At 38.0% G+C, this 25141-nt stretch overlaps 1 protein-coding gene across 3 annotated transcripts in view; it reads left to right on the forward strand.

Moving 5' to 3' along the window:
• The window catches only part of LOC109430321 (CLIP domain-containing serine protease B9), a 47796-nt gene that overhangs the window by 13659 nt on the left and 8996 nt on the right, over nt 1–25141 (forward strand). Inside the window, exons 1-3 of one of the 3 annotated variants that reach the window (XM_029867060.2) lie at nt 20299–20488; nt 20917–21427; nt 21490–21779. In XM_029867060.2, the coding sequence (XP_029722920.1) occupies nt 20401–20488; nt 20917–21427; nt 21490–21779 (889 nt within the window). In that variant the 5' untranslated portion in view covers nt 20299–20400. Of the gene's footprint in view, nt 1–20298; nt 20489–20916; nt 21428–21489; nt 21780–25141 lie in introns of those variants that run through there. The other 2 variants (XM_029867061.2, XM_029867059.2) reach the window with 2 other exon arrangements.

The following is a 25141-nucleotide window of genomic DNA, read 5'->3' on the forward strand; positions in this document are numbered from 1 at the left end:
AAGTTGCATTAGAACCCTATTTCTATCCTCTTTGAGAGCCATTCATTAGATTTTAGCGGAAAAAATCATAACATAATTTAAATTATCGAGTTAGGTTTACAAGTCACCGTGCAAAAGTTTGGGGTCACCCCTTAGGATGCTGCATCGTGCAAAAGTTTGGGGTCACCTTCCAAATGAAGTCTGAGTCGGATTTTTGTTCAAATCGTATTTTTTTTTGGTGCAACTTCAATTCTTTCTTTGATAGTTGAATGGAAAGACACAGAAATGGTTATGAAATGTTTATAAACTAAGTTCTAGACTAAGTTAAAGTAGAAAAAATATATAAAATCCATACTAAATCAGCTAAGTACGTTATATAAAGTGCGAAAGAGGATGGAAGTGAGATAAAAATGACTAATTCGTGAATTCTACCTTATATAACTGTAAGTGTTAAACCACAAATACACCATTACTCCAAAAACCATTGCAACGAATGTCATTTCTCCGAGTGTACTGTTACATTCGAGATTATGGGTTTTGGTGCAAAGCAAAGGGATAACTTTTTGATGAACATGCCATTTAAATTAAAATATGTAACATTCCTGAAGCTTATGGATTTTGGGGTAATGGTATGTTTGTGGTTATAACACTTACAGTTATATAGGATATAATTCACGAATCAGTCATTTTCATCTCACTTTCATCCTCTTTCGCACTTTATATAACGTACTTAGCTGATTTAGTATGGATTTTATATACCATTTTCTACTTTAACTTTGTCTACAACTTAGTTTATGAAAATTTCATAACCATTTCTGTGTCTTGCCATTCAACTATCAAAGAAAAAATTGAAGTTGCACCAAAAAAAAATGACGATTTGAACAAAAATCCGACTCAGACTTCATTTGGAAGGTGACCCCAAACTTTTGCACGATGCAGCATCCTAAGGGGTGACCCCAAACTTTTGCACGGTGACTTGTAAACCTAATTCGATAATTTAAATTATGTTATGATTTTTTCCGCTAAAATCTAATGAATGGCTCTCAAAGAGGATAGAAATAGGGTTCTAATGCAACTTTAATTTTAAAATTTGGTCGACCAAATTTTGAATTACACGGAAAACAATTTTTTGTACAGATTTAGGAAAAACACGTAAGTTTAGGTAAACTTTTTGTACTAAAAATTTCATATAAAGTTTGTGAAAAGTACCTACGAATCAAATCTAACTCATTATCTTTCTATAGAGCCTGAGAACGAGTGGATTGAATGAAAGATGACTAAGATATGACCGAAAAACATTTCCATGTTTTTGAGGGGGTGACCCCAAACTTTTGCACGGGAGTGTAGGTGGGACTGAGCGAAACAGGACAAGCCTTGGCAGCAATGTTACGATAGACGGGGATACTTTCAAGGTGGTAGAAGAATTCGTCTACCTCGGTTCCTTGCTAACGGCTGACAATAACGTGAGCCGTGAAATACGAAGGCGCATGATCAGTGGAAGTCGTGCCTACTATGGGCTCCAGAAGAAGCTGCGGTCAAAAAAGATTCACCCCCGCACCAAATGTACCATGTACAAGACGTTAATAAGACCGGTGGTTCTCTACGGACACGAGACATGGACGATGCTCGAGGAGGACCTGCAAGCACTCGGAGTTTTTGAGCGACGCGTGCTAAGGACGATCTTCGGCGGCGTACAGGAGAACGGTATGTGGCGGAGAAGGATGAACCACGAGCTCGCTGCACTCTACGGCGAACCCAGCATTCAGAAAGTGGCCAAAGCCGGAATGATACGGTGGGCAGGGCATGTTGCAAGAATGCCGGACAACAACCCTGCAAAGTTCGTGTTTGCTAACCATCCGGTTGGTACAAGAAGGCGTGGAGCGCAGAGAGCACGATGGGCGGACCAGGTGGAGCGTGATCTGGCGAGTGTTGGGCGTGACCGACGTTGGAGAGCTGCAGCAAATCGAGTATTATGGCGGCAAATTGATGATTCAGTATTATCATGAATTTGATGTTAACTAAATAAATGAATGAATAGTCGAAAGCTTGTTCGTAATCAATGAACACCAGATAGAGAGATTCTTGGAATTCATTGCTTTGATCTAAGATGATACGGTGCGTGACAGTATGGTCCACGCAGAACCATCCGGCACGGAATCCTGTTTGTTGCCGTCGGAGAGTTGCGTCAATCTTCTCCTGTATCAAGTTAAGGATCACTTTGCAGAAGACTTTGACAACGATGCACAGCAACATGATGCCCCGCCAATTACCGCATACAGTCAGGTCAACCTTTTGGGCCACGCTGCCCACGGTGTTACCGTTATTATAAAATAAAATATACCATTAAAACCTGAAACGTCATTCTCTTTATTTATGTATCCTACACCTCTGGACACATTTTTAAAATCATCGTTGGGCGAAATTTTGAGTTACGCCCTTTTTAAGGGGCCTAACCTCTAAAAAATCGATTTTTCTGTAGAATAACACCATATCTCATAACAGAATAATGAATTAACGGCATCAATAACAAAAATTATCATGGATAATATTGAAATTTGGTAGTATGCATCCATGTTAATATCGGTGAAATGCATTTTCTATCAAAATTGGTCATTACGACAATATACGGTAGCTGTTCTTAAGGCCTGTAGAAAACAAACATTTCATCTGTGTAACAAATTCAATGAAAAGTATATTGTATTGTTATTCCATACTAGCTGACCCGACGTGGCTAGCCACGTTAGCTAGAAAAAAAAATGTTTTTAAAATTCCAGTTACACTTCTTCAATGAAACTGTTTTTGAGAACATTCCAGAATCTCTTTCCAGAATGCTTCTCTCTTGAACGTTTAGTAATCTCTAGAAGGTTCTCAAAATTTAATGAAATCTGATTATCCAGAACTTTTCAAAAGGTCCATTTGACATTTTTTTTTGAACGTTGACAAACTCCCCGAACATAATCGGCATTAAAAAATTTGTTCCAGAAAATTCCAGAAGGCTAGTTTCTTATTCTTTCTGAAACATTCAGTAACTTTTGGAAAGTACCTGGGAAGTTAAATGTTCCAGAATATTCTAGAGATTTTTCTGTTTTCATTTGGAATGCTCAGTAGCTTCCAGAAATTTCTCAAACATTTTATGAATTTGGTTGTTCCAGAATATTCTTAAAGGGTATTTTTCATTCTTTCTGGAACGTTCACAAACCCTCAGACACTTTTCGTAAATTTAGAAAAGTTTGCAGAAGGTCTTTGTCTTGTTTTTGTCCAGTACCTTCTCGAAAGTTCCAAGAATTTTGATTATCTAGAACATTTTGATAGATTTTTATTCTTCTTTCTGAAACATTCAGTAATCTCTAGAAAGGTCTAGAAATTTAATGAATTTTGGTGTTCCAGAACATTTTAGAAGGCCCTTTACTTCTTTCTTGAACTTTCATTAACTTCCAGAAAGTTCTTGAAATTAAGAATGAAAAGTGTACAGAGCATTCCAGAAGCATTCTGATTGAAACGTTCAGTAACACACAGAAAGTTTTCGATATTTGAGAAAATGTGATATCCAGAATATCGCAGAAGATTGTTTTACTTTTGTAACGTTCAGTATCTTTCAGGGGGTTTCTGGAAATTTTATGGATTTTCATGTTCCAGAACATTCTAGAAGGTTCTTTTTTGGTTCCTTGCTCGTTCCCTAACGTCCATAACCTTTTCCCAATATAATAAAGTTTCATGCTCTAGAACACTCTAGAAGATTCTTTTCTGAAACGTTTAACAACTTAGAAGTGGTTATTAGAAGCTGAAGTTCTCAGTTAATAACTGAGCTTATAGACACTAAGCTGAGAAGCAGGGTTTGTCCCAGTTGGGACGTTATGCCAAAAAAAGGAGTTCCATAATGCTGCAGAAGGGTCTTCTTCTTCTTCTTTCTGAAGCGTACAGAAACTTCAAGGGGATTCTCGAAAATTTAAGAAGTTCCATATTTTAGAGCATTCCAGAACGTTATTTATTTTCTGGAACTTCCAGAAAGTTCTTAGAATTTTTAGAATATTGTTCCAGAACATTCCAGAAGGTTCTTCTTATTATTCCTAGAAAGTCAAAGAACATCCAGAATGTTCTCGTACCTTTTAGAAATTTGATACAACTATGGTGAAACATTTCAACGAAACATTTCAAAGCGTTACGGACAGACAGACAGACAACGCTGGGATTTTATATATATGATGTCTATAGATGTTCATATTATTCTCAGTCAAGGCGATAGTATTCACATGCATATCAGCACCAACATTTCAAAAGGACGTAACTGATCTTCAATACAATATCTTCTCCCATAGCTGTTGATCGTATTTCATCTTTCCCAGGCCACCAACAACTACTATCGTGATGTATGTTCAGATATTAACAAAAACCGCGAGATTTCGACAAACCAGTTACCTTGTTCTAGCACTAAGGGGGTGAATTGATGCAGTATTTGTGCAGATACTACGGGGTCAGCTTTGAGCATCTCGGATAATACGTGTATGACCTCTGGGGCCCTGTTCGATATCATTCTACGGATGGTTGTTTCTATCTCCTGCACTGATGCAGCTTCGGTGTTTACACGGGTAATGCGTCGAACCCTTGGCGGATCATGTTGAGGTGTTGGTGGCGTGGCCGACACTTGGAAAAGATTTTCAGCTGGTCAGCCGGGTCGGTCAATAGCTGTCCAGATGTGTTTTTTTCGGGCAACATAACATTTATCTCAGTCCCACTAAGGTGACGTCAAACATCGTAGAGAAGACGAATGTCGCCGGTATTTACGACTTACTAGCCTTCGTCCACTAGGGAGTCCGTCCACTCTCCTTTGTCCTGCCTACATGACCGTTTCACTTCCTTCTCAAAAGCCGAATAGCGCTGACGGACTATGGTTTTGGCTCCTCGTATATTTGCTCGCTCTATCGCGGCTTTGGCGTTCCTTCGCTCCTCTATATTCCTCCAGGTATCATCTGTGATCCACTGCTTTCTCAGGAAGCGTAGCTAACCCTAATTTTTCTCGCCGGTGGCGATGAAGGCGTTTTTGATGGCACTCCATTAATCTTCTACGTTTCCACCTTCCGGAATATCCGCTGCACGGTTCTCCAGCTCCTCGACGAAGGACCTTTTCACCGCAGCGTTTTCTAGTCGGCGTGTGTTGAACCGTCGCCGATTTTTTCCTCTTATCGATGGATCCTCGCAATGCGCTGCTGGATCTTGCCGATTAAGAGATAATGCTAAGCACACAACTCTTAGCTGGCCGTCTTTGTCATCGCTTGACCCGTGGAAGCATGACGTAGGAACTGGTGAGGACCACAGCTATATTGAACGCTCTCCTTATCGACTCACCGTTTTGTTATCACGATCTTCGTATTTGAAGCAAACATAGCTTTAAACAATCGCTTAAAAAACTCTATCGCCCAGCAGACTTTTTAATGTGTTTTGTGTAGTCGCAAGCTGCAAAGGCAGCTATCACGTTAGTTAGCCTTTGTTACACACATTTATGAAAGATTGCTTTGTATCAATAAGTAGTTTTGATTCGAAAAGCTTTTAGCTGGAACATATTGATATTGAAGATCAAAACAAGCAGAAGACGAAAAATCAAATTGAACATATGACTACATACTGAAGACTACAAACAAACTTTAGAAAGTCCACACAATTCTCAACGTTACTAACTTCTTGCTGTCCGAAATCTCACTGTTAGATGATTTACTCGACTGTGAATCATCGTCTTTTGTCGAGAATATTCCGGACATTTCTGTTTTTTTTTTGGTTCAAAGCATGAAAAATGAAACAATAACAAATAATTGTAATAGCAGCATTCTACATGTAAAAACTGTCCTTTGCTTGCGCATTGTTCGATCTGTTTGTTCTCCGATGTAATATTGGTTGGCGCAAACCCTTTGTGTCGTTTCTTTTCTTGGCGTTCCTGGTTACTTGTTTCGTACATTTTTTATTAAAAATTCAATGAAGAACTGCGACTACGACACTCCACGAACGTTCCACCATGATCACAATCGAAAAATATCATCTTTCAATATGCATATCAAGAACATGAATGTGGGATTTACAAATTTACAGTGTATAATCGCCAATCCATCATAGGGTATATGTACCATTCCTTGGCCTAATTTGCAAGCCGCCTTGACAATTTAGACCATAAATCATGAATTAATAGCACTAGAAATAATATGTTGACCTTATTACACTCTTTAGGCAATGCATGTTTCACCAATTGGAAGTAAACTAACGTAAATATTCAAAAATTTACTTAATTAAGTTGAAAAGATCCGATGCGATGGTATGCAACGTTGGTCTATGGTACAAACATTGGCCTATTAGTGGATACAACGTTGGCCTATTGCTTTCCATGCACTAGAACCACTAATTATCTCATTTTTTCCCAATATTTCTGCTGAAGTATTATCTTTGTTTGTTCACCAGTCTTACTTTTAACATATTCGGAGCCAAATTAAAAAAAAAAAACTATAAATAAAGCACTTAAATTAAATTTCTTTCTTAATTTAGTAACGAAAACAACGCAACCCAATTATTGTGTTATATTTTTACAGTCACCGCACACAAAATCTTTCTTCCTGTTCGTTCTTTCTGGTTCTTACGCAAGAAATGTTGTTGACGTCTTTTTATCGGTGTTTTTAACGTCACTTTACGGATGGGCCAAGATTTGGGAACAAAGTAAAAAAATGTCCTCAATATTCGGCCCACATTCAATTTGTAAAATAGTTATTATTCGTTGAAAACAAATACACAAGTTCAAAATAGCGTCTATGATCGTCGCAGCAAATGTTCAGTTATTGAAAAATCATTTCGAAATGTTCCAGAATCATGCCATTTATGATCATGTGTATAGACTACCCACTAAGTCGGAGAATCATGGCGTTTACAAAAGCTAAACAAAGTGACTTTTTCATTGAATTTTAATGTTCCAAAGTGCTAAAATTGAAACGGAATGTTACAGTTGTTTGGCGCATAGCTTTTCCGTTATCCAGTTATGCGTGGTTGTTTGAGTTTTTCGTTTACGTTGGGATAGACCAAACGAGGGGACTATGCCAACGAAGCATCCCGATACCCTATATATCCAGGGAATTAAATGTTTAGTACGTTTGCAGGCAGGGTGTCTCCATTCATCCGGAATAACTGTCCATCCAATAAAATGATTAATCGTTCGTCATACTCAAAGGAATCCCCTTCTTACAATAGGCACAATGGACGTACGTGATTGACGCCACTTCTAATAACGACCGATTATCGCGACTGAATTATCGCTTTTTTTTCTGCAGCAAGTTCTCGGAAGAAAGCGTTGGATACACACAGCTCTTGATTCGTTTTTTTGGCGTTATCCAATCCTTTTCTGTTACCTTTCCGTCTACTTTATCTGGTTCAGGGGATTTTCTTAAATTAAAGTTGCCTACTCATGATGGTTGAAGTCAGCATCGAGCTTTCTAACGAGAAAAAAAAAACGTGAAATCGATATGTACAGGGTGTTAGGTTTGTAAGTGCAAACTTTTTAGGGGGGATGGAGAACCATAAATGTTAAAAATATGTTCTACACTCAAGAATAAACCTCAATGATTACGTAGTTATTAAACTTTTCATGTTTTTGACTATGTTGGCAAGAGTAAAAATTATAATTTGGACATGCACGGCGTTGTACAGGGGATGGCCAAAATGTTTGGGATAGGCAACTTTTTTTTTCTCTCACAAAAAAGTTCAACATGCTATAACTTTTCATAGAGCACATCAAAAAATCTCAAATTTTGACTGTTCGTCAACCTCTTATATGTGCATCATTGGTACAAATTTGGGCTCGATTGATTATTATTTCGTAAAGTTAGAACCGTTCGGGTAAAACACCTTTTTTTAGACAACGCATTTTTGAGCTGTCATATCTCGGAAACCAATAAACCGAATTGAATAAAATTTTGAACGTACACTAACAATATGTAAATGCTTCACAAACTATTGAAACATAGATACTTTTTAAACGTTGAAAAAAGTTATCATGGATTGACACTTTTTGGACTTTTTTCGAAAAAAATTTAATTTTTTTACATCAATGTCAATAAATTTTAGCGTTAATATCCAAAGATTTTCCACTTCTGTTCTCAAATTATCTCTAATCAGATATATTAGAGTCTATTTAGATTGAAGGGGTCTATATGGGTAAAAATTTCAACCCGATATAACTTAATTCGCCGTGAGAAAATATTACATTTTATAACGTCGTATTAAGTAGCAATTTATTGTTGATAAACGTTAAAAAATTGATTCAACTCGGTTAACTGGTTTCCGAGATATGACAGCTCAAAAATAACTTGTCTTAAAAATAGTGTTTTACCCGAACGGTTCTAACTTCGCGAAAAATTTATCAATCGAGCCCAAATTTGTACCAATGATGCACACATAATAGGTTGACAAACATTCAAAATTTGAGATTTTTTGATACACTCTATGAAAAGTTACAGACACATTCTACAGGCCCCGTATCATCATCACCAATTTTTCAAAGTTGAGTTTTGGCATATTTGACATTTTTGTCACATTCTACATTACTTTTGTCATCCAAAAATGTATTCGACATGATATTAGTGTGACAATAAATATAAATTGAACGACGATTAAGATTAACATTGAAATCGTGATTTCAATGCACACTTTTCATCCAAACTGTCGTATTTTAAACATCAACACACTGATTTTTCAAAAGTCTTCCATCATTTGTAGATAAATGTATGTAGATTTTTTAGCATAAAAAGATTTTCAATCGGAAGACTTTGCAATTCTGAAATATGGCTGATCATAGTATGGGTTTTTATTGCGTTGTAACGTCACGAAAAATCAACATTTTTAAATTTTATTCAAATACGGAAAATGTCACAAATATGAAATTTTGTATGCTCTTTGTACTCGAAAAGATCTTTCAAATGAGACTAAAAAAAAGAAAATCGGTTCACGGAAGCCTGCGTTTCATCTGGTTGAAGTTTGCGTTGTAACGTCACGAAAAAAAGTTTCGTGGAAAAGACCAAATCTTTCTGGCTTGGACGGCTTCTGAATTGTACAAACGTAGTTCTATATTCAAAACAGTTTCGTTCTCATTGTGTATGAGCTCTTTTTCGAGATATCGTTTATAAATTGCGTACCATTGCCGGTTAATAAACTACGTAGACTTTTGAAGGTCGGGGGAGATGGTGTTTGGCCAAAATCTACGATGTAATTGTACTGCGATATTGTAATTTTTTTAATCGTAATCTAATACCACTCAAACCGAAAATTTCTGTGATATGAGTGGCCAACAGACGAAACATTGGCAAAATTACAAAGTTATTAGGTTGGTCAAAGACTTACAGTTGATGGATAGTTTGATTTAAAGTTCCACCAACAGACGGCGCTAGAGAACTTACAAATTTTAAATTTCATACATCTCAGGATCCCTTTTACATAGAAATATGATTTCTTCGGCAAAGTTGTTTGGTAAGCAAAGGACTTGCGGTTGATTTAACAATAGATGCGAGATTTTGCCACTAGAAGACGTTAGTTTCCATTTTGCAAAAGCAGGCAAGAGATTAGAATTTCTTGAAAAGTATTCTACAAGCTGGAACTTTTTTCACTTTGAACATATTGTATTGAAATCAAATTGTAATCAAAGATCAATATATAATTCTTAACTTTCAAAATTTAATTTGATTTGATTCCCTTATTCCTTAGATATAAGAGTTAATAGAACACAGTCAAAAATATGATTCTGCTTAAAGCGCTCCATCTTTGTGTGGAGCTAACCAATCAAGTCCAAAATTGTAGAAATTACAGATAACAAGATGAGGAACTATCAGTCAAAATTTGAGAATTTTTGATATATTTTATAAAAAGTTACGGCTTGTTGAATGTGTTTTGGGTAATTAATAAAATTGGCGTGCTTTTGAAAATTTGCAACTACCCCCACTGTGTCTCAGAAATTAATACCATACGGCTATTAAACTGAAAGTCTAGTGATCTATCAAACAACTTTAATGAAGCAACCATCTTTTCAATTAATCACGATCCTGAGATAAATAAATCTAAAAATATGTATGCCCTCTAGCGGATTTGAAATCATACGGCCCATCAATTGAAAGTTCTTGACCAGCCAAACAATTTTGTCGAGGACACCAACTGTCTAAATAGTTAGGATCTTGAAATATATGGGACGGATATTACGTCAGTGTTACATCTATTTTTAATATAACAAGAATCACCGACAAACAGACGTAACACCTACGAAATTGAAACTCATATATCTCGGGACTCTAATTACTTGAACTTTAGACTTTTAGAATGTTGATGTATTTGTAAAAGTTGTTTATCTTGTCAAGAATTTTCAGTTTAAAACCCGTTTGGTTCAAGTTTCTAACTGACTAATGGTAGTTGAAATTTTGAAAAATAATGCACTTTATATTTATTCAAAAAATATTCAACATGTTGTAACTTCTTATAAAGTGCCCAAAGATTTTGCCAAAAATAGTTTCTCAACTAATCAAAATTTGTTGAACACTTTTTGAGAAATTCTAAACTATGATTAACTCTTAATAAGCGTCGTCCAGTATGTCTGAATCTCACATCCAATGGTTAAACAGCTGTAAGTTTTTGACTTATCAAAAAAATTTGCCAAAGACACTAACTCTCTAAGTAATTATGACTCTGACATATATAGGATGGATTTTTTCGTCAGAATAAGGTCTATTTGTCTCTGCAATCACAGAAATTGATGCCCCTAAGTGGTATGCAGATCCTCAGGTATGTCTTTGGTTCAATAACTGCTCGCACATCTTAAAGCGTTTTTAATTGAATCAATGACATTGCATAAATTATTGAAAAAAAAAATGTTTAATTCGATGGCGTGATTAGTTTTATGCTGAAAAATCTAAATATCTGTCGGTGCGAAGTAAAGAATATCAACGGTTTAGTCTTTGGGACAATATTAGATGAATATAGGTGGTACTAGGTCGAAGATGGGTACCATTAACCTTCATGAAGGAGTTTTCGTACTGTTCATAGCAATAATTTGGCCCTCCGAGCCATTTATCACAAAACGGATTTTTAATAGAATAAAGTTTCTCTTGGAGCAGTAAAAATAATGCAACAATATATTCACAAATTCGGGAAATTTTGTCTGATTATTTTGATTCAAAAATGATGTGCATTTTCGTGACGTAACAACGCGAGCAGAACCCTGTTTGAAACTTAACGAGCGAAAAACGAATCCGAAATGTATATGTTTTATTTCACTGCATTGAAGAACAAACCAATAAATTTCAACGGTGGGAAAAAAATTCAGTTTCAAATAAAAATCCGAGCAAATTTTTCAAAGATGTTGGTTGCGCGGTAGAGGGGGTCGAATTCTAGCGCGTTGTAACGTCACGCTACAAATACGCATTTCAAACAAGTTTTTCTAATGAAAACTAAATGTTGAACAACTGAAAAATATTGGAAATTTTACAAGAAATCTGAATATGATAAAATATTTTGAGGTTTACAGTCGTTTTTATGAATAATAGTGAGAAATCTGACTACGAATGCGTAGAAACGTTGTAACGTCACGGTAGAATGTGCCGTATCTCGACGGCGTGATGAGTTATATGCTGAAAAATTTAAATATCTGGCGGTGCAAAATAATGGATCGCAGCGCGCTAGTCTTTGGAACAAAAGAAGAATATGGGTGATACTAAACCAATGATGGGTGCCGGTGTCATTAACCTTTATGAAGGAGTATTCATACTATTGATAGCAATAACTTGGCCCTCCGAGCCATTTATCACAAAACGGATTTTCAATAGAATAAAGTTCCCCTTGAAGCAGGGAAGATAATGCAATGATATATTCACAAATTCGGGTAAATTTGGCTGATTATTCTGATTCTAACATGATGTGCATTTTCGTGACGTTACAACGCGAGCAGAACCCTGTTTGAAACTGAACGGGTGTTGTAACGTCACGAAATGTAAAAGTCGATTATTCAAAAACAAATCCGAAATTTAAATGTTTTATTCCATTGAATTGAAGAACAAACCAATAAATTTCAATGGTGGAAAAAAAATCAGAATATCATAAAAATCCGAGCAGATTTTTTAAGATGTTGGTTGCGCGTTAGAGAGGGTCGGATTCTAGCGCGTTGTAACGTCACGCTACAAATACGCATTTTGAACACGTTTTTCTAATGAAAACTAAATGTTCAATTGGTCAAATATATCAGAAATTTTACAAGGAATCCGAATATGAAAAAATATTCTGCGGTTTACGCTCGCTTTTATGAGTTATAGAGGAAAATCTGACTTTGAGTGCGTCAAAACGTTGTAACGTCACGGTAGAATGTGTCTACAGTATGTTGAATATTTTTGTGGGAGAAAAAAAGTTGCCTATCCCAAACATTTTGGCCATCCCCTGTATGTCTTGATCCGAAGAGCTAATAATAGATTTTTTATAAATCGATTACTGCATCAATCAGACCCTATTCTACTGACTTACGTTGAAAACACACTTAACACTAACAAGGGTAAACAATATCATTTGAACATTTATGTAATTGGGACAGGCACGATGATGTTTGGCTTGTTCCGAAGAGCTTATAAAAGTGGATACTTTTCAATATCGATTATTGGATCAATTAGATCCTATTCTGTTGATTTACGTTGAAAATACGCTCAACAATTTTGAATTTAGGTACTTCAAAATTATCGAAATTGTAAACTGTGCCACTAAAACCCCTCAAATGCGCAGGTATGCATGAGAAGATACATTTTACCGTCACATGAAATATGCACCTCAAAATCGTTGAATTTATAATTGTAAGGAATTCGAAAGCTTTATTGTAATGAGAAACGTTCAATAAAGAAGCATTAGGCATGTAATCTCATTACATTCACCTGTAACGCTTAAAATAGGTGGTGTCCAAAATATATGTAGGGGGATTAGGGGCATAATGGACACCCGGGGCGAAATGGACACCCCTGTTTTTGCCGAAACTGTTGACTTTTATGTAAAACTTTTAATGCATAAGTGTAAAGGAACAAGTCATTGTTCTATTTTTCAAAAGTACCATTTATATTCCTTCAAAATAACCAAAATATCATTGAAATTGAAATATGTTTTCAATATGGTGGATTTCTTATAATTTCGAAGCAACAGCAAATAAGGTATGATGAGTGTTTGAGTGTGTCCACCATAAAAAATAGTGAATTGTATTCTTATCTGCATGTATACGCAGATTTAGCAATGGTTGAAGAAATTTGTATTTGATCAGAATTTACTCAAAATAGCAATTTCAATGTTGTAGTCGATTCGGGGCGAAATGAACACTGGCAGTTATGAATGGATGTACGCGCGTTGCATACTGTTAGGCGTTTTAGAGAGTTTGGAAAAAATCAATCCGATTATTTTAGCCTAAAGTTTATTTAATTTACTTTGATGTTATGTAAACTCGTCTAAAATGGAGTATTATATCTGTGGTATTGACCTCCGTGGGCAAATTACTTAACTGGTCGATATTATCAAAGATACAGCATAAAATATACAGGGGTGTCCATTATGCCCCGATGGGTGTCCATTTCGTCCCGTACCTTTCCTGACAGCCCCAAAAAACACACGCTTTACAATTCATTATTTCTTCACAATAATGACATTCTACCTGCTGTAAATGATTGAAATACGTAGGAAACAAGTTAAAGTTGTAAGCCAACTGATAATATGTTAAGTTTTTGTCTGTTATACAAGCCTAACATACTCATTTCCTTAGGGTGTCCATTATGCCCCTAATCCCCCTATTACAGGTTTTCTACTGTTGATATACATATTTTGGCCATTTGATGAACTACATGGGGATGCCGTGCGATTGCATACTTGGAGGCGTTTTCTGTGGGTCTGGCGATATTTCAACTTTATCAAAAACTGTATTAATTACCAAAATAGATGCCTGTTTAAACGAAGAAATTTGATTACTTGCAACAAAAAAAGGTTAATTTATACTACTTCCATGATTTAACTGTATTCGTGGCTAAATTTTGAGGTAATGGCCTTGCCCAAATTATATATACCTGAGGGTGTCCAAAACATATAGGGTTTATGACCCCATTTCCGGCACAACATGTAAACAAAATTGTGCATTACCTGAATTCACAACGAATCGACCGTTGTCGTCCACTTCTTCCATCTGAATCAGATACCTTATTGCGTGAACTTGTTGTTAACAGTGATTGTTAAGAAAATTTTCTGCCGGAAAGTTGATTTTGAACGAGTTTACTGCATCTAGTCCCGCACCAATTCTCAGCACCAGTGCCGAAGTTCCAGCAAAATCAAATGGGAAATCACTTCAGCACCCATCTTTGTGCTGACGAAGTGCAATCGCCTGCTGGTAATACATTTGTTTTGTTTTGAGCACTTGTGCGGCTTCAGAGTGAAAGTGTAGCTCATTGACTGTGGATCCCGCTGCGTAAATGTTGCGGGAGACGATTACCTACGGAAGTGCGTTTGGAAAATATGCGACAAGTGATATTTTGATTTGTTTTTCTGTGAGGTGCCGGAAATTGGTGCTGGTGCCGAAGTAGTTCGAAACCCTATTCGGTGTCCAAAATGCAATTCAAACAGGTGATTGGAAATTGTGATTTTCTCAGCTTGAAATGCTTTCGTTAAGGTTTTAGTCACCAGGAATGCAAAGTACAGTCATATTACTTAGCATAGCTTATAAGTAACTTTGCAAAATACTCAATTAGTTTCTACGGAATTTAAGACACAGTATTTCCAACGTTGTACTGAGTCTGTCCAAAATACACGAATTACCCTAGTGATCAACTTTACCCCGCTGATCAACTACCCCCCAGATTACGGTACCTGAAACCCTACAATAGTGTATTTATTCCAAAACAACAGTGATTTCCGCTCCAGTCCTTCATTCTAATGGACGATCATTGCATACACTTGGGCGTTTTTCAGAGAGTGGAGCTACATATGTGAGATCTATCTGACATTATTAATTGTAGGCAATGCTCCCGATTCTCGACGCCCTCTCCCACCCTTGGAAGATGTTTGCGGTCCCAAGGGAAACCCACCAATCATCCTCTTCGTTAACATCTTCGTCGAGCAGCGATACTATCAGTGGCAGAAATTCATCGCCTTTGAAATGTTTAACGATGTCCATCATTTCAGATTTCAAAACAACGCTGCTTGATCACTGCGATGGTTTTGCTATGCCTTCAGAAACAAAAACCTTGACCAACAACATTCGGTGGATAGTGTAGATTAAATAACATCGTAAGAGTTGATGTGCTCTTGAAGACTTGTTGAATCAAATATGCCAACAAACGTGGAATTGTTGGTTACCTACCCTGTTACCTACCCGTGTTTCTATTATGCCAGTGTGACATCCTCCTTCTCCACCACCATGCTTCCAGGAAAAGAAAAACTTCGGTGGAGCTGTTTCACTAACTCGTGTAGCTTGCAGAAATGGGAATTCACGGAGTATATTTTCGGCGAGCTTCTGTTCGTCTTGCCAAGACGGGTTTGATTCCTTTATAATCTGACGTTAGAAAAAGTGCTTTGTTACGATGCGAATCATGTTGTGAGAATGCTTATGCCCAGAAATCCAGCTAGCGATGCAGCACTTTCTAGAAAGCTGACGCCTTTTCTAGAATCTATCGGATCGTCATAACAGGTTGCTCGAGTATCGATTAATCAAGTGGGTCATTTTCGGGTTGCTCTTTGTTCCGGATGTACTTATGGATGATTTTGATAGGTCCTTTCTCCACAATATCCATGTCTATCGAATCATTCTCATTGAAATCCCACAAAATGTCGTCCGTCACACGATGCGCAATAAGTTTGCGGTAGATATCTTTGTCTGATTTCTTGCGTAAGCCTTCCATAATTCAGCAGTGTGGCAGCAGAAGGTGACCGTGACGACTTCAACGTGTAGCTACCGATGGACGTCCGTACATCCTATGGTATCGGCGTCCATATGCCCAGGCCAGCTCACCTCTCAGTTCCTCAGGGTCGGCATTGACCGGGGAAGACTGAACCGCCCTTCACTTATCTGTCAACTGAATTCGTTTGGAGTGAACAACGGAAAGCCAAAATCATTAATAAGGAGGTTGCTCTCTTACTTTTAGATTTTAAAGGCACAGGGTTGAGTAATTGGTAGCTGAGCACTTGAGCAGCCACGGTGCTCGCTTCATCATTGCTGAAAACGCACATATCCTTTAATCGCATAGGCAACTGCAATGTGTCCGCAGGTTTTGTTGTTTTCGCATAACGAGGTACATCGTTTGAGATTGCAGCTTGCAGGCTGAAAGAATAAACAAGTGGTATTTATGCTTAGATTGGTTTACAGATGACAATAAGTTGAGCAATGGCAACGTCTCAAATAACTATCGTATAGTAAAATAACCATAATCTGGTCTAAAAAATATAATTTTGACATACACGGCGATGTATGCCTGGTTCCGGAGAGCTAATAAAAGTAGATACTTCTCAATATCGATTATTGGATCAAATTGGCCCTATTCTGATGACTTACGTTGAAAATACGCTTTACAATTAAGAATTTACTTCAAAATTATCGAAAATGTAAATTATTTCACTAAAACCCCTCAAATGCACAGGTATGCAAGACGACATACACTTCATAGTCACATACAATATTCACCTCAAAATCGTTGAATTAATAATTGTAAGAAATTTAAAAGCCTTTTTGCAATGAAAAATGTTAAATAAAGAAGCAACCAATCTCTTAACATTCATCTAGAACGCTTAAAATAGAAGGTGTCCAAAATGCATTGCATGGTTTCTCCTGTAATATATTTTGGTCATCTGATAAACTACATGGGGATGCTGTGCGATTGCATACTTGGAGGCGTATTCTGTGGGTCTGGCGATGTTTTCTCGATTTTCAAAAACTGTAACAGTTATCAAAATAAATGCCTGTTAAGCGGAGAAATTTGATGATTTGTAAGAAAATATTTGTTAATTTATGCTACTTCCATGATTTAGCAGTATTCATGGCTAAACATTGAGATAATTGCCCTGTCCAAATTATATATACCTGAGGGTGTCCAAAACATATATTCGGTGTCCAAAATGCAATTCTTACAGGCGATCGGAAATAGTGATTTTCTTAGCTTAAAATGCTTTCGTTAAGGTTTTTATCACCAGGAACGCAAAGTACAATCATATTATAAGCGTATTGGTAACATTGCAAAATAATCAATTGCTTTCTAAGAAAGCTAGGGGACGATTTTTCTAACGTTGTCCTCAGCCTGTCCAAAATGCATGAATTACCCTATCCTTCGACATTTAAAAACAATAATTAACATTCAATCATCGCGTTTCAGTCGCTTTTTTCCATCAATATCATAATCCCCTGTTTAGATAGCTTTGCAAGATCAATATCCTTGAAACGACCGCAAATTATTACGGGGATTTTCTTCGTTGCTCCGCAAAAATCTTATCCAACAAGCCGGGTTTTTTTTTATTTTTTGATCTTGGATATCGGGGGTGCCTTTGACAACGTGCTTTTCGATACCATATTGGAAGCCGCACGGAGTCATGGTATATCTCCAATGATTTCCAATTGGATTCATCAAATGCTCAATAATCGATGTCTTCTCTCGACATTGCATCTAGCAGGGATTAGGAAATTGAGTGTTTGTGGATGCCCCAAGGGGGAGTCTTGTCACCGCTTTTGTGGAATCTCGTAGCAGATACGCTATTGAGGCAACTCAATAATAGCGGTTTTCCTACTTATGGTTTTGCCGACGTTACCTAGCATTGCTAGTTGGTATGTGCATTACCACCCGTTTCGACCTGATGCAAAGCGCCTTTCAGGTAGTTGAGGGTTGGAGTCGCCAATATGGTCTTTCGGTTAATTCGAGTAAAACATCTTTTGTTCTTTTTACGGAAAGGCGAAACCGTAATTGCGTTCGACCTTTGCGTCTCTTTGATTCTGAAATCGATTTGACTGAATAGGTAAAGTACGTTGGAGTCATTCTTGATTCCAAGCTTTCCTGGACACCTCACATTGAGTTCAGAATCAAGAAAGCTTGTATGGTCTTCGGGTAATGCCGGCGAACCTTTGGTACAACTTGGGGTCTAAAACCCAAGTACAGTCAGGTCTTTTTTTACGCGGTTTTCATCAAATGAAAACTCCATACAAAAAAAATCAACTTCTTATTTTTGCATGATTCGTCGAGAAATGATGAGACTTGTTTTACGCGGTTTTTCAAATTTTGAACTGAGTTTTTTTTTACGCGGTACGTATCCCCGCGTAAAAAAAACTGACTGTATATCAAATGGATTTACACAACTGTGGTTCGGCCATTATTGGCTTATGGATGTCTTGTGCGGTGGCAAAAGGGCGAAATGAGAACGATCCAATCAAAGTTAGGCCATCTCCAAAGGATGTGCTTAATGGCGATGTCTGGAGCGTTCTCTTCAACTCCCACGGCAGCGCTCGAAGTTCTCTTTGGCGTTGCCCCACTACACATTCATCTCAAACAGGAAGCACTTTCTTGCACTTTCCGTCTACGGGTACTCGGTCTACTAGAGGAAACTCCTGTGAACCGCACATCAACACACACCTCGTTGTTTCCACTTTTGATGATTTGGGACAAAATTGTCCTTGCTCCAAGTGATCTTACAATTGCTTGTAATTTTCCTTATAGGACATTTTCCACGAAACTTCCTTCCCGGGAAGAGTGGATACCTGGATATCTGGAAAGAAGTATTTCAGATGGCATCGTTGTTACACTGATGGCTCCCTTCTCGAAGGTCGAGCAGGTGCTGGTGTTTATTCTCGTGAGCTAAGGCTGTATCAGTCTTACTCACTTAGTAGACACTGCACCGTTGCAATCGACACTTCAGCAGCACGTAATGGGCTAAGTAATGTACCTACTTCTGTTCAGATAGTCAGGCTGCTATTAAAGCACTTGCTTCGGCCAACTCTAGGTCGAAGATAGTTATCGCTTGTCGAAATCAAATCGAGGAGCTGAATTCAGCAAACGCTGCTCACCTTGTATGGGTACCTGGCCATTCTTCCATCGCTGGAAATGAAATGGCTGATGAGTTAGCTCGCACTGGAGCATCACATGACTTCATTGGCCCTGAGCCAGCTATCCCGATATCGAAGTGTTGAGTTAAGCTTCAGATTCACACCTGGGCTGCCACTCAACACAGACAATACTGGAATATTTTGGAGTCATGTTGTCAAACCAAATTGTATTGTACTGAGCCATCTCCAAGGGTGGCGAAGTATCTTACAAATCTGTCAAAGCAGAATTACAGCAATCTGGTCAAGGGGCTGTCCATTAATTACGTAAGGGAATGTTTGCGATTTTCTGACACCCCCTCCCCCCCTTGTAAGATTTTTTGTATGAGAACCCAAATATTTTTGTATAGCGCGTAAGATTTCTCAAACCCCCCCTCCCCCCATAAACCCTTACGTAATTAATGGACAGCCCCCAAAGCATTGACTGGCCACTGCCGACTCAGCTATCACACGGTCTGGTTTTTACCCTGGACCTTTCTTCGCTACAGTTGGTGTTACCAGGATTTTCACAATAATGGTTAGTATACTAGTAAACCACAATTGTTTCAGTTATTCGATGAAAGTTCTCAAAGCTCGTTGCATTGCGCACATTCATTCAGGAAAACCGTCTCCTCTCAGTATTACTCGGATCTCACTAAATAGTTGATTAGGTGATTAACGGTGCGAATGAACAAAACAAATTTAGCAAAGAGAAATCCCCCTCAGGTCCAATACAGGTTTGATCTCCCGTAATTTATGACTGTTATCGTGCTCAGAACCTGTCCTATGCAAACCATGCGCCGCTGCCGTCTGTTGACGTAGGCTGTTCATTTCATTAACGCCACCGTCAGTTACCTGCAGCATCCATCATGTCGTATTTATACACAAGCAAGAGCATCGAAACCGGCTCCGTGTCCGTATGCACGCACACCTCAGTGATCCTAAGGCAACGATCGGCCGGCGAGCGGCGTCGCCGTCGTCACCGCTGCCGGTGATAGTCTGAATTTGCAATACAACGGCAAATTGGCTGCCGTCCGTCGATTAAGGGGCCGTCCATTAATTACGTAAGGGAATTTTTGCGATTTTTCGACACCCCCTCCCCCCCTTGTAAGATTTTTTGTATGGAAAGCCAAATATTTTTGTATGGCGCGTAAGATTTCTCAAACCCCCCCTCCCCCTATAAACCCTTACGTAATTAATGGACAGCCCCTAAACTGACTCAGAACTCACTTAAATCGCTCAATCGCCCATGGGGTCGTCTCGGCCGATTCAGACTTCAGTTTAGTTTCATCTCTCGAGTCATCCAGACAGTGCGAATCTGACGAGTTACTTAAGCGCGGACAGAAAATCTAGTCTTCAGGATGATTCTCCGACTGTTATCGGTTGGATTTCTGGTTCTACTGGTTACAGATAGTTCCGTTCAACAAGGTGAGCTTTCGCGGTCGAAAGGTGTGTTTGATTATGAGTTGTGCATTTCAATGGTTTTTGAGGCGGGGAACCGGTTTCATTCGCCTACGACTCGTAGCCGATTTGTTGGTACAGCAATTTACAAGTGGTAGCCTTGATTTTGTTAATTGTATGATGATTTCCCGAAAATATAAATATGTGATAACCGGAAGGTCAAGGGTAACAGCGCTGACTTGGAATATGAAAAATTTCATAAGAGCTATCACTTTATGTTAATTCGATTACCAGGTTGATGGTTCATGTTGTTTTCTTTTTGAATAAACAACCTTAGCACAGAGAAAGTCAAGGAGTGTGTTTGACCTACAAAAATGGCTACTCTGTATTGCAGTTACCCTGCATTCGGCATTCGTTCAATGTCGATTCTGAGAAAGTGCTAATCAACGGTTCTTCCCCGCTTTAATCTATTCCAGAATGCAAAACTCCAACCAACAAACGCGGACTGTGCGTGTCGTTCTACGACTGCCCGAGCATGCTATCCTACTTTGGCGATCGGATACTGACGTGGGAAGAACGGGACTTCCTGAGGCGTTCTGTATGCACCGGAGCAACTTCCGGACGGCAACCGTACGTTTGCTGTCCGGATCGACGCATGGAAAACAAAGATGCGGCCGGTTCCACAACTTCTGCCCCTGTGCTTACCTCGGTTCCAGTGGTGGAAGCTAAACCGGTGGATAAGGAAAACCGCGTAGGAGGCCTTCTTCCGGATCCGTCCAAGAACGAGTGCGGTATCAGTATTGGAATGCGAATCTACGGTGGCGAAGATGCGGACATCGATGAGTTCCCCTGGCTGGCGATGCTACAATATGAAAATCACAGAGGAGAACGCAAGTTCAGCTGTGGAGGATCGTTGATCAACAACCGCTACGTGCTGTCGGCGGCGCATTGCGTCGTAGGCGAGGTGGAGAAGAAAGAAGGCAATTTGTAAGTCGCTTTGCAAAAACTAACAGAACAAAGCCATCATTGTGATCATCATCATTTTTTAGGGTCAGCGTCCGGTTGGGTGAGTATGACACCACCACCGATATCGACTGCATCACGTTGGACGGTGAGCAGATTTGTGCCGATCCACCGATCGATGTTCCCGTTGAGGAGAAGGTGGCGCATCCTGAATACAATGAAAAGTCGATGCAGAATGACATTGCACTGTTGCGGTTGGATCGGGATATTCAGCGAACGGATTTCATCCAACCGGTTTGCTTGCCGACCACGAACTTCAAAAGTTCGTTGGCTGGTGATGTCAACTTTGTCACCGGATTTGGACGAACGTTGCAAGGTGAGTTGAAATGCTAAAGGATTATCCTTAAAATATGCATCTAATTTTAGACAATGCTTAACTTGCCACCGCCTTGACATAGAGCGGCTTTTTAAGTCACGAATTTTTATCTGTCACAGTAGCGTCCTGCATACGTGTTTAGCAATTTCAAGCTGTGAAAGTTTCAAGCATATTCAAAATAGGTTTTCAATCTAACTTTTATGTTCGGCTATCTCAGTCATACACTTAATTAGATGTTATATGTTTTATTTTACCCGACGTTTCAGCCATTGGGTGTGGCCTTTTTCAAGGGAAAAATGGTTTCTCGTCTTCGTCTTAAAGATTTTGCTGTTCTGCTTGTCGTGTGGTCATGGTTTAGCTTAATTGTACAATTTTTTTTAGTTTACACTTTTACTTATTTGTCACAGGGTTTTGTCTAGTGGTAAAAACGGTGATTACCACTAGACAAAACCCTGTGACAAATCAGTAAAAGTGTAAGCGAAAAAAATTGTGCAATTAAGCAAAACCATGACCACACGACTAGCAGAACAGCAAAATCTTTAAGACGAAGACGAGAAACCATTTTTTCCTTGAAAAAGGCCACACCCAATGGCTGAAACGTCGGGTAAAATAAAACATATAACATCTAATTAAGTGTATGACTGAGATAGTCGAACATCAAAGTTAACATCAAGTTCCAGTCGCAACTATCATCGATTTTCAATCTAAGTTTTCAGTTTTAAAACAATGTATTTGTAAGAATTGTCCTCAGTCTATACAAAATACGTTATTCAACATAATTCTCATCCAAAGCATTAATGCTTGAAAACGAATTGTATTGCGTCTCGAAATGCATAAGAAAACAAAATTTTCAAGATCTTCAAATACCAACTTCCACAGCCAAATAACAGCAGATAGCAAAACACCATTTGATGATAGAAACCGATGTATGTTATTTAAAACCTTTCATATAGACGATGCTTAAATCGCTCAAAGTTACCCCGTTTTACGGTACTTGCCCTTTACTATATAATTAAAGTCCACAAATTTAAACTCTTACACATATTTACGTTGAGCAATATTACCTCATTCGCTGAAGGAAAATATTTTATTTATTTGGTTTTCAAGGTAAAAACAATCAACCACGTGCTTCCGACCTTATCTATTTACTGGAAGCGCATTTTAATTCTACTTTATTGATAATCAAGCCGTTGCATTGATACAATTCAACAGAAATATATTTTCAATATTATGTAGTGCATAGCTACGGAAACGGTTTTGTTTTTATATATTTTTCACAGAAACTAAACCAAATGATTCACAATTCTTCAAAGTTGAATATGTACGCTTTCCACGGAATAATATAAATTTCAGATGTTTTCGCGAAATCTTGTTAAGACATTTTTCAAAAGGAATTTTAGCATCGAAAATTCGGCAAGTAACGAAAAGTGGCTAGGTTTTAACCGATAATAACTCAGCAATTTTTTTTATTTTAATTATATGTGCATCAATAGATATACAATTCATTAACGCATGAATTGGTCCAGATTGCCGCAGTGGTAAACGCGAGGTTTTTCGGCAAGACCATGCTGAAGATGATGGGTTTCCCGGTTGGCCGAGGAACTTTTCGTAAAGGATTTTTTTTTACTTTCATTCATGAGTACATATATATTATCTTTTTGCCTGCCACATGATATACACATGGAAAATAATCATTGGCACAAGAAGCTTCCTGTGCATTACTATAGAGGTTGCTGATGATTGAAATCTGTCTCTTTCTAGCTCACATATTTTTTCATCAGGAAACTGTTTCCTGATGAAAACATTTGTGAGCCAGATAGAGACAGATTTCAATCATTAGCAACCTCTATAGTAGAGCTTTGGAACGATACTCCAAGAAATAGTAGAAAACTAAAAAAACTTCACAGTTATTGATGAAATTTGCGGTATCTTGGAATTTCTCAAATAGTTCCTTCTGATATGTCTACTGAAATTTCAAAAGCATTTTTCCTGCCGTCGTTTTAAAACTTTCTTCTGTAATTTCTCAAGGAATTGCTTAAAGATTACTCTCGAAGATCTACCAGAAGTACTTGGCTTAGTTCCTATTGGTATTGCTCCCAACGAAGATTTATTTCATGATCGATTCTACAGGGGTTTCTCCAGATATATCTCCAATGATTTTTCCAGAAGTACTTTCTGTGAGCATAGTCAAGCGGAGCTTCTGAGATTTATTATATGAATTCGGAAATTTCTCCATATATTGATTCTGGGAATCCACTAGATAGACCTTCTTCGATTCCTCATGGAGTTCTTTCTAGGGTTTCACCTGAGATTTCTTCTGGGATTTTTTCAGGAATTCTAAGGGGCATTCTTCCAAAAAAAAATATTTCAAATTACTTTAGAAGACAGGAGGGTCTTCTGAAATCATTCAAGAAGTTTTTTACCGTTTTCATCATTTTTGTTTCTGAAATTTTGGGATTTGTTTTTCAGAATTTTTTTTTTATTAGATTCCTCAAGACATTTCTTCTGGAACTTCGCATGAAGGTCCCTCTGAGATTTCTTAAGTAGTTATTTTTGGGATTTCCGCTGGACTTTCTTCCGAGATAGCTCCTGTACGTATTCTTCTTGGAGTTTATTCGGGGATTTTTGCTGTTTTGTACATGCCAATTGGTATCGTATGTTAAGGTGTTTTAGAAAGCAATCTATTAAATTTTCTTCTAAATTCTATTATAGTACATTCTTCGGAAAACTTTGAAATTATTTTTCCAAAAATTTGGGTTTGGTTTTGATTTTCTTAAGGGTCGAACAAATTAAAAAAACACCAAATTAATTTGAAATCTCTCTGATTTTCAATAGATATGACTGAAAATTTGATTAGTGACTCCTTTTAGGACACCAATTAGAACACGGAGGTGGACTTGAAAATTAGAGAACATTTTTGAAAACCTTGACAGACCTAATGTTTTAGTGTTGGTCAGAAATTCCTTCAAAGTCCCTATAATAACTAGTTGTTCCTGGGAGATTTGCATTACATCAGCAGATTCTCAATACCGTATGCGTGATAATGTTTGCACCATCGTATAAATCAAATTTCCGTATCACATGTACACACAATGTATTGGTTTTCTTTGCATGCACGTAAGCTCTAACTTATATAGTAGACTGCGAGTTTAAAAATCCGATTTCTTGAGTTTAAAATTTGCACCATGAAGAGGTGGCAGCGGTAGTCGTGATTTGTCCACGCGCAAATGTTAAAAAAAGACTTTTCAGGGGTGTCCAGGTGGACCGTGAAAACGGTCTTACACGCAAAAAAATCCGTTCTGATATACGTGAACTCTCAGTCAAGGCAACGGGAACTATGCATAGTAACGATCAGGTATCAG

Source organism: Aedes albopictus, chromosome 1, assembly GCF_035046485.1.
Source record: "Aedes albopictus strain Foshan chromosome 1, AalbF5, whole genome shotgun sequence".
Taxonomy (NCBI): Eukaryota; Metazoa; Arthropoda; class Insecta; order Diptera; family Culicidae; genus Aedes; species Aedes albopictus.